Genomic DNA, 10,862 nt, shown 5'->3' with positions numbered 1-10,862 from the left:
TATTGTCATATGAATTAAGGTTATTATTTATTAACTTTCAAATTAATTAATAGGTATATACTTACTATAAAACAGTGAGTAATTATTGTACTTTTTACAAAAAGTTGTTATGACCTCCAGGTTTGTTGCCAATTTTACGTGCCCACATCACTATGTATTATAAACGCCTTTGTGATGGCCTACAGTCGAGTTTATAGTTGTAGTCTGCATCATGTGTATCTGTGTGTGTGTGTGTATAATTTATGGTCATATTTGGGGAAGGGGTAAATCTCAGGTTTAAACCTTTACCCCCGAAAATTTTTAATAAGATGTTAAATTACGTTTAAAAACTAGTGTCATGTTTCTTCGTTCAGTTAGAAATCCACTTTATATTTATTAGCAAAAATATTATAAGAGTTATTATTTTTGTTATTGATTCAACCTCCCCTACCCCCGCTAAAAAGAAATTCCCACTAGATAGGGTGTGTTTGTCAACAACAAAAGTATTATTTATTTTATGTTATATACCGTAGAACGTGTGTGTCTGTCCACTCATCTTCTCTTCATGCGGCTGTTCATTGTGAAATTAAATAACGCTCCTCATCGTCGCGGCCGGTCTCGCGCCATTATATTCGAAGGGATTGCGCCTGCGAATTGGTAATATCCTGATACGCACACATACACATGACGAGAAAAACGCTCGGGCATGCGCGCGCCTGCGCACACACACACACACACACACACACACATACACACACATATGCATAAACCGCGACGCAGTCGGGCGTCACAGGATAGATGCCGGAGATCGGGAGTAGCGTTGCTCAGTAACCGAATCGTTGAGCAGTAGACGAGACGACGCCTTAAAAATTTTTGCACGTCGTTATTTTTTATTTATTTATTTTCTTAACTCACGATGACATAGTAAGTAATTACAACACACATAGCATTATTATTATTATTATTATTATTATTACTATAAATATGTATAGGTATGTAATGTTATGTATGGTTTACCCATACTATTTTAGTACAATAGTTTTTAAGACTTGGCCAATAAATTATACGCGATTTAATACAATTGTATTTGATCTGCATGTGCCGTCGATCGACGAAGATATTAAAATGTATTATTATACAGGATATGCAGTCTTATGAGCACGCCACTGAACAACTTTACTAGTCTGCTGAATGTATATATACGTTAAATATACCTCTGTATACCTATATTGTCGTACTACTACTACTTGCTAATCTATATAAACTATATAAATTTAGTGATCATTACTTGCACGTTTGGTGAGTGCAGTACAGATTTACTATAATTTTTTGTATGGAAATTAATATAATAAACGATCTATCCATCATCCATGCCATTGTTGTACTCCAGCATACCTAATCCACTAATACGACTCTAGCACGTATATATAATTTTTTTTTTATTTGAGAGAAGAGGCGTCAATTATGTCAAAATATTTGACAAAAAGTTGTCATATCAGAAAAATTGTTTTTCTAAAATGTTTCATTAGAAGAGGATTTGATCACCAACTATACTATACCTATACTCGTATGTGATTGGATATATACTCATAATCCGAATCGTGATTAATATTATCGCAGGATGGATAACCAAAAATTTAAAATTGTCTTTTTAGTTTTAGATATTCAAATATAAATAAATACCTAAATGTTGATGGCATAGACAATTTAATATTTTATTACTGAATAATAGAAACTTCATTTTTTTTTATTTTAAAAATTACTACAATAGTTATACATATCTATAATATTGAATAGGTACAATTAAAAAAAAATCTATGCATCTAATAATAAAAGTATTATTATTATTTTTTACTTAAAATAATAAATATTTCAAAGTGAATAATTTATATATTGAAATACAAATGTAAAATTAAAGCGTATAAAAACGAAGGTGACAAAATATATTTGTTCTATAACAAGTTTTTTTAACGAAGTATATGTTATCTTCACTTTAAATTAATACAGTATATATATAAACTCGCATTTTATAAATGAAAGTTACAAGTATATTATTATATTTAAATTTGTTAGTAGGCAGTTCATTTTTTTTTTAATTTTATATAAAGTTAATCTATATTTTATGTATGTTTTTCTTAAGTGTTTTCGATATGATTTAATCGTTAACAAATAAAAAGTAGTGTTTGGTGATTTAAATATAAAAAATTAAGATTAATCTAGAATTGAGCACTTAAGAGGAAATAAAAACTAAAAATGGATGATTAGTAAATTTGATTATAATTTATGAATTATTATTGATTAGTAAGTAATTGTCATTAATATTTCTTATGAAAACCCTATTATCTTTTCTACTACAACAATAATTATAATTGCAACAAACGAATATTATATTAGGTACTTAATGCATGGCATTTAATTAATGTGTTATTTATCTTAAATCTCCGATTGTTTTGTATTATATAAGCTTAAATTAGTAGATATAAAAGAGTTTTGAAGAAAAAATTGAATTGAATATTTGTTCGATACTTGTAAGAAGTTAATTAAAAATTAAGTAATTGTATTTTTTTTTTTTTTTTTGAAAATTTAGCTTACTTTATTTATGTAATGTTGGTATGATAGGTCATTTACAAGACTGCGCGTGTCATAAGCAAATATTGAATCAATTAAATTTTAATAAAGGTTGACATTTTAATTTAAATATTGATAAATTTTTCAAACAAAAATCGAGTGATGGCATTAAAGGAGTTTGTTAAGGTCCGAGTAAATTTTTAACTTTAATCTTACAACATTAATGTAAAAGAGAAAAAAAAGATTTTTGCTAAAGTGCAATACCACCACTTTGTGTAAAAAAAACTTGTATTAAACTATATAATAATGACCGCGATATACAGCAGCAAACTGTTAATCACAAATATTATTAGGATATGTAACATATTAATTGTAATTTATAACTTCTATTATCAGGTACACTATGTATACTTTACGACATTTAATCATCTGTTCAGAATTTTGTTCAAATACGCTCAATTTTTTTATTTAAATGTTTTTAGATTCCAAATCGTAGGTATATACAGCCATTCGCAGTCGCCGACCGCAACAACTGCAATTAGATAAAAATAATTAAGAGAGAAAATGGGTGTGAAGCGGAAGGAAGACGGAGCGGCAGTAGCGGCGGACGTGGCTCCAACCGAAGACGATGGGATCGAACTGAAACCCAAAATGAGCCTTTTGAACGGTGTCACGGTCATCGTGGGTAGTATCATCGGGTCTGGAATATTCATATCGCCAACGGGCGTGTTGGAAAACACCGGGTCGGTGAATGCTTCGTTGATCGTCTGGGTCTTGTCTGGCGTATTTTCGATGGTATTTACTTGCATATTATTATTATTATTATTTTGGACTTAAAATTATCTCTATTAAAAAAAATCTAAAAAAAACATACATTATCGTAAGATTAATACATTCATTGTTCTGTTCAGAATCTAAAATTAAATAAGCTATAAATTATCACAATAGTATAATAAAGAAATTGACATTTTAACAAACCCGCTACTCTCCTTAAAATTTTCGCTGCGTTTCACCCTGAATATATTATTATAATAAAATTAGGTTTATTGTTTAAGTTAGTTGTGTTTTGTACCCAGCGGTATTTGTATGTTTGAAATAATATAATCTCAAGTTTGACAAATGAAAATTATATTAATCGTAGATATAGCTGTACGAGATAAGTATAGTTATTATACATTTAAAAATAAAAATAATCCAACAATAACGTTCTCCTAGTTGTGTTTGGTACATTAAATTAATATAGATTAATACGTTGCAATAATATTTTGACGTTACAACAGGACCATTATTAATTCAATCCTATGGTTTAGTCGTTATATGGTTATACATTCGTATTCATGCCGAAAATGTAATATTAATAAAATACTGTAATATATCTTTATAAATTCCTAATACATCGGTCAAATATCTGACTTCATTAATAATATTATATCATCATCATCTATATCTTAATTATTCAGAGTAAAAATATAATTATTCGAAGATACAAGTATCCAAGAGTAGGAATAAGTTTTTTTTACATGCAAGTATGTACTATAATTTACACTTGCCCAAATTATGTATATGTAAATCTGCAGCTACGACAAGAAGCCATCGTCGTTAATCATTTTAAAAGTGTATACTTTACGTAAAGATGTTTTTTTTTTTTTTATTGATCCAATAAAAAGCCCGACAACTATGGTCATTAGCTACAAATATGCAATATACAATAGTTATTTACAGTTTTTAGGTATTCTTATATATAAATTAAGTATTGATATTGAAATTACATAATAGGTGAGGTTACATAGTGTACAGTCGGGTTAAATATTATTATATTAAATTGTAAAGGCCTGTCGATTTCAGGAATTTTATTAACTTAGAGTTTTCTTCAGTGTTGGGTCCCAGTGCGGTGTCCAGTGATGAATCTAATCCGATGATTTGACGATCGCGTTGGAATTTTAGGCATTCGGTTATGATGTGTTTCACAGTTAATTGGACACCACAGACTTCACACAAGGGTGGTTCTTCCTTTGCCATTAGGTACCCGTGCGTAAGTCGTGTGTGTCCAATTCTCAATCGGTTTAGAAAGATGTTTTAAGAGGACGTTAAACACCCATATACACTGCAGTATCCTTCAATATCTAACGAGAAATATGGCAAAAGTCACTACGCAAGTGCAAAATTGTAACTTTTGAGGTCGATATCAGAGTTTTACCATCTGTTACCAAACTTGGGTCGTAGATATTTTCGATAGATAATGCCATCTCTTTAAAAAAAAAATAGGTATTGTAATTTAACAAAGAAGTAACAATAATACAGTATAAGTCTTTAAATGAAAACATATTAATCAATTGGCGATCGACATTATCTCAGAAACATTCTTCTTTCAAAATCAACATGTGTTTGGACTCTGACCGTAGACGCCTACACAATTTATATTTCGCTTATAGGAATTATTTCACAATATCACCTGTTAGAGATAGACTGCAGTACAGCACGGACAATAGAGATAGTACTTAAGGGTATTATGTATAGTGCTCTTATCAGTCTTACGTCGATGAGTCGCGTAAAAAATTAATTGATTTAACTGTTCACTAAAAATTAATGGCCCAATTACAGGTTAGTAAATCTAGTTTAAGGGCCCTTTAGATCGCTATTGCAAATAGAATTATTAAACGTTTAGGTAATAACACATATACATAGCGGTTGGTTATGCGACTAAGCATAATAACACGTAATTAAACATGCCACACGCCTTATTATTTCAGGACGTCGCTGCGGTTGACATTTATCCGTTATCTTATTCTTTATTTAGGTCGGTGCTTACTGTTACGCGGAACTGGGATGTATGATATCAAAGTCCGGAGCAGACTACGCGTATATCATGGAGACGTTTGGGCCGTTTATAGCTTTCATGCGACTGTGGGTGGAGTGCATGATCGTCCGACCGTGTTCGCAAGCCATCGTCGCCCTCACGTTTAGCCTTTACGTTCTAAAACCCATGTACACTGACTGCGATCCACCCGAAGAGTCCACAAGACTGTTAGCCGCTTGTTGTATAGGTAAATATGACGGTTGAATGATAAACGTATACGGACTATTATATTATAATTATAGAGTATCAACTATTGTATATTGCCGTTAAATAATAAAGATATTTAATAATAAATATTTTACGGTCAGTAAAAATTAGGAAAAACGATTACGACTCTCCCAGTTGTTTGAACTAAACAATAAATATCGGTCGACTATAATTGCGATTGCTTAGGTTATACATGGAGGGCATTTATTGAGTTGTGTAAAATTGTAAAATGTGTTAGCGATTTAACCAGAGAATATTGGTCAGTGTATTATACATGAATGAAACTGAGAAAAAAAAATTAAAGTTGGGCTCTTATGTAGAAAAAAATAAAAGTTAATAATAAAGTTAATATTTTTTGTTTTCTCATCTTTTTTTCGTGAATCAAGTTATGAATTTTTTACCTTAAATTTTACGGATGTTAGTTGCAATCTTAGAGTTCAAACCATGTTATATTTTTTATAAATAAAATTGAGAATTATTGTTGTTGTAGTCCATATCCCAACCATTTTCAATAATTTTGAGAATAAATTTATATTTTTTTTTATTCCGTCTAATTTTTTAATATTTATTTATTTTTTTTTTTTATAATAAGGAATATACCAAAATTAATACAATATTATAAAAACATATAATGATAGGTAAAAATGTATTCATTAGAGTTTATGGATCTTTATTGGCTTTACTCGTTATCCTGATAATTGTTTTTTTTTTTGTGCAATTTATGTAGTATACTCGTATTAGTACGGAAAATACAAAACATGTGACGGGCATAAAAAGATAATAATATGTAGTTTCTTTTTTATCTGTGTTGAATATGTTGTATAGTTTTATTTTATTAGTGAATTGTAATAGGTTCTTATTTAATACGATTATTTATCATGGATTTTAAATTTTATAATTTGCCCTCTTATTTCTAACATATCTATTCGCTGAATTAGTTCGATTATTGCCTGTCATTATATTATAATAACATGGAAAATATAAAAACTATTGACGATGATGGAAAATATAAGGCGTCAAGGTTAAAAATTAAAAGAGATAATGTATATGAGATAGGATCTGTGATGCACACATTAATATTTATCAACCTTTAAATCCGTAAAAATGTAATAACAATTCACATTAGAATATTAGATTGTAATAACTAATAATTGGTATATATTATAATAAAAAAATGTAAACATTTGTTGTTACCGAGCCTATTGTGTGCATTGTACATTGTATTTTTATTATGCTGTTTTCAAAACTGGACTCTAATTTCTTCTGCCGGATGTACATTTTTAACTGTTTTTAAATCACGAAAAATAAAAAGATTTTATAACTATATATGTTTTACTTTCACGTTTTTTTTTTCGTAGTTTAATGGATATAGTTAAATATTGTGATAGAATTAACACTGACCGTATTCGAAATCTAGTGACCATAACAAAAAAATAAAAACAGATTTTTTTTTAAACTTTAAACGTCATTGAAAAACAACTTACTATAACTGCAGATAATAAATAACTGTATAGTCACGTTAGAAATTTTCAGTTGCTGGATGGAATCTAAATATTTTATAGGTTGATCTATATTATGAAATCGCTTCCAGTAATCACGGAATCCAAAATGTGTAAACTCGTTACTACTTATTATATACTTATTACTTATTAGAATATAATTATTGAAATTTGTTTAAATTTAGCTTATATTATTACGTTGGTAATAAGTAATAACTATTCATTTTATGACGTGAAATCTCGGACATTTTCGAAAATAAATTTCATAAATTTAATTATTTTAAAATAAAAAATCAAGAGTGTAAAATATCGATACAGAATTAATGGAAACTGAAAACGAAATATATTAAAATAATTTATCTATACATTTTTATTTAAGTAGAGTTATCAATAAGAACAAAATCTGACGCAAATTATTATTTTTATTGTATTTACTTTTATGAAATTTCGATCAAATTTTATTGTCGGTAAATTATGCAAATATAGTTTCACCTATTTAGTGATCACATAATACTGTGACCCTTAATTTCTTAGGTTGTATACTCGTTTATTGCACTGCTATTTAATACTAGATTGGTTTTATTTTTATTAGACATGAGTAATCAAACATTCATGTTTTAATAATTTACATAATATTATTCATAATTTACGAAATAGTATCACAAACCTTGTGCATTGAATGCAAATAAAACCTCATATTAAAGGGCTAACGTTTTGGTTATACTAATAGTATCTTTGTTGTTAGTGTATAGAGCGCAAAGGTTTTCTATTTCAACTATATATTCATTAATTCTATTCAGACACATAATAATGTAATAATTACTTAGTGCTAATAATAGGTAAAATTTGATTTACGTACGATGTTTATCGGAAGTAAATTTTACTATGACGAATTTGTACGTAAATTAATTTTATTTTATTGTGTTGTTGGTTGATTTTGTCAGTTTTTTATAAACTACAGAATAAAATGAATCTAGAGAACAAGAAACGGGCCAGTAAACTTTTAAACAATGTATTCAATAGCTCTATACAGAGATTTTCACTAGTCAAATATTTTATAATATAAACAGAAATAGGAATCAAAGTTTAAATAATGACTTAAACTTAAGAAGTACTCATATTACATTTTAATAAAGGATCTAGATTAAAATTTACTCAAACTTCAATTAAAATATACGAGTACATGATAAAAAAAAACTACTTTCATATATTTATTATTAATTGCTTATACTTATATAACATTATAATCCAAAGAAAATGATTAATTAGCCAACTTTATTATACGAATAATACAATGATTAATTATAGTATTAAGAAACTGATCTGTGAATATTAAATAAAAAAGTTTACATTTTAAGGTTTTACACATGAAACATTATTAGAATTTGTTGAAATTGATAAGACAATTTTATACTGTCATATTTTTCTCTTATTATAAACTTGAAAACATTGGAATCTAAATAGTATTAAAAGGCTTCACAATAATAACAATAATAATATACAATATTTTACATATTTACTGATGGTAAAACACACCAATTAATAAACTTGTAAAACTGTAGGTGATGTTTCTTTTTTTGGAATTGCGAAAGTTAATTTTTTTAAATTATCCTTAAACCTGAATCGTACATAATTTATTAAAGAATATTCCATTGCGGTCCAAGTATGTAAAAACCGCGTGCACAATTTTCTCCAATGGGAAAATCCACGTGGTAGCTACCATTCCACTAGGGCTCGGGGAAAATCAATGAAACTTTCGCCCACATCCTCCCACCAGATGATGTTATGCGCGAATCTAACGTTACACAATCACTACAACATCTTATTAACATCGCTGAATTTAAAATTGAATTTAGAAAGGTTTTCGCATCAAATATTATTGATTTTAATTTATTAAATATAATAACATAGCTATTTATAGTTATGAGTAAGTTGAATATGATGCATTAAACATAATATATAGGTATATTATTACGATTTACGAGACACAAGACAAGCAATATGATGTTTATAATATATGTTAGATGTATTAATTGAATAAGTATGCATATATATTATATAGTAAAGTCACATAATAAATTTTAAAAAAATCATTAAACAAAATATATATATTTAATAACAACAGAATATATAGGCCAAGTAATAATCATATACATTCCTTACAAATTCATTTTTATGATCCTTTAAATAGTCTTAAAGGAAACACCTTGTTAACTGTAATATTCGTGAATAATTCGTGTTAAAGAAAATATAACTTAAGCAATACAATGTATATGATATATATATACAACAATAGTGCAAATAAAAATTTTTACGTTACAATAACAATAAAAAAATTATTTTATGGAGAGATCGAAATTACATTATATTTCTGAACGTGAAATAGATTTAAATTGTACGTATCTATTTCGGAGTTCACACGTGGAGGAATCTTTTTCTGCAGTGATGACTATTCACGCACAACTCAAGCTGGAATGATTAAAACTACCTTAGTGGTATACATAATAATTAATAATTTTTTAAAGTAAAAGATTATTTAAAGTCTAAATTTTTTATTTTATTAAAATTAAATATTTTATTCGCATAATCAATTACTGTAAAATTAAATATCCAATTTCCTAATCAATTTTACTTAGATCTTAATAAAATTTCTATGATTATACGATAATTTTTATTTAGGTTTAATTAAATTAAATTAAATTATAGACTTATAAAGATTAAAAATAAATAACTAAAGATATTATAACTATTAGAATTATTAGATATATATAATATATTAATAATTGTATTTTTAAATTACAATTTGTTATTAAAGATACTATCTATAACAATTTTTAGATAAGAATTGTCCATTTTTAATTTCCGAAAAATATTAAATAATGTCCAAAATCAATAAAAATATTTTGATACTTTTAGATTATCATTTTTAAATTATCAATAAAATAATCGATTTAATTTAAATTCGTTAAATTAAAATGTATTTAATGTACCTAGTCACATATTACAATATTGATTATGTTGTGTAATTTTTAAATATATCTGAAGTTTTGTTTACTTCCATAATAATATTATACATAATATGATGTGTATGATGGTATACAATGAATAAAGGATACTAAAAACAGCGCTATGTATGAACGTTTTGGAGCACTCTTCTGTTTGGAAAATGTTAACATACATAATACATAAATAATGATATGAGAAGATCTACTAATATATAAAACCTGTAAAGTTACCCTTATTATCAAAGACATATTGACAGAATGTCACAATAGTAACGGAGAAACTGGAAAATGTACTCTGGGACTCGCACATTTTTACATTCTTAAAAAAAAGTAAAATTGTCACTATAAGAAATAATATAAGCAAATAAAAAATTCATCATAATAATTGTAAAAAATAATGAAGCTTATGAAAATGAAACTGTTGTTATATTTTTTAGATATAATCAAAAAAAAAAAAAATAAATAAATAAATAAAGTAATAATAATTTCATAATGTACTATAATCTCGTCCAATTTTAAATGTAGGATTTTGATTTTAGTTTAGTTTCAACTAATTATTAGGTAGGTACCAACAAAAATATTTTTATTTTATTTTTTTTTGTAATATTTATGATAAGCTGGGTTTTTTTCATGATAATATAATCTGAGTACCATAATATTACCTGTTTATTATGAAAGGACAAAACACTAAGAATATAAGGAAAACATTTGAAATTAAAGAAGTTTTTAAAAGTAAGTCGTATTTCG

General features: G+C 27.0%; 1 protein-coding gene across 1 annotated transcript in view; it reads left to right on the top strand.

Annotated features, from left to right (window-relative positions):
* The first annotated feature begins 783 nt into the window (after positions 1-783).
* LOC112602491 (Y+L amino acid transporter 2) overlaps positions 784-10,862 on the top strand; it is a 41,734-nt gene continuing 31,655 nt past the window's right edge. Inside the window, exons 1-3 of the mRNA XM_025350583.1 lie at positions 784-903; positions 3,030-3,342; positions 5,345-5,591. Of these exons, the coding sequence (XP_025206368.1) occupies positions 3,112-3,342; positions 5,345-5,591 (478 nt within the window). The 5' untranslated portion in view covers positions 784-903; positions 3,030-3,111. The remainder of the gene's footprint in view (positions 904-3,029; positions 3,343-5,344; positions 5,592-10,862) is intronic.

This window comes from Melanaphis sacchari, unplaced genomic scaffold (genome assembly GCF_002803265.2).
Source record: "Melanaphis sacchari strain LSU unplaced genomic scaffold, SCAv2.0 Contig8_pilon_pilon, whole genome shotgun sequence".
NCBI lineage: Eukaryota > Metazoa > Arthropoda > Insecta > Hemiptera > Aphididae > Melanaphis > Melanaphis sacchari.
The sequence above is the reverse complement of the archived record's forward strand: the minus strand, read 5'-3'. Positions and strand labels throughout refer to the sequence as shown.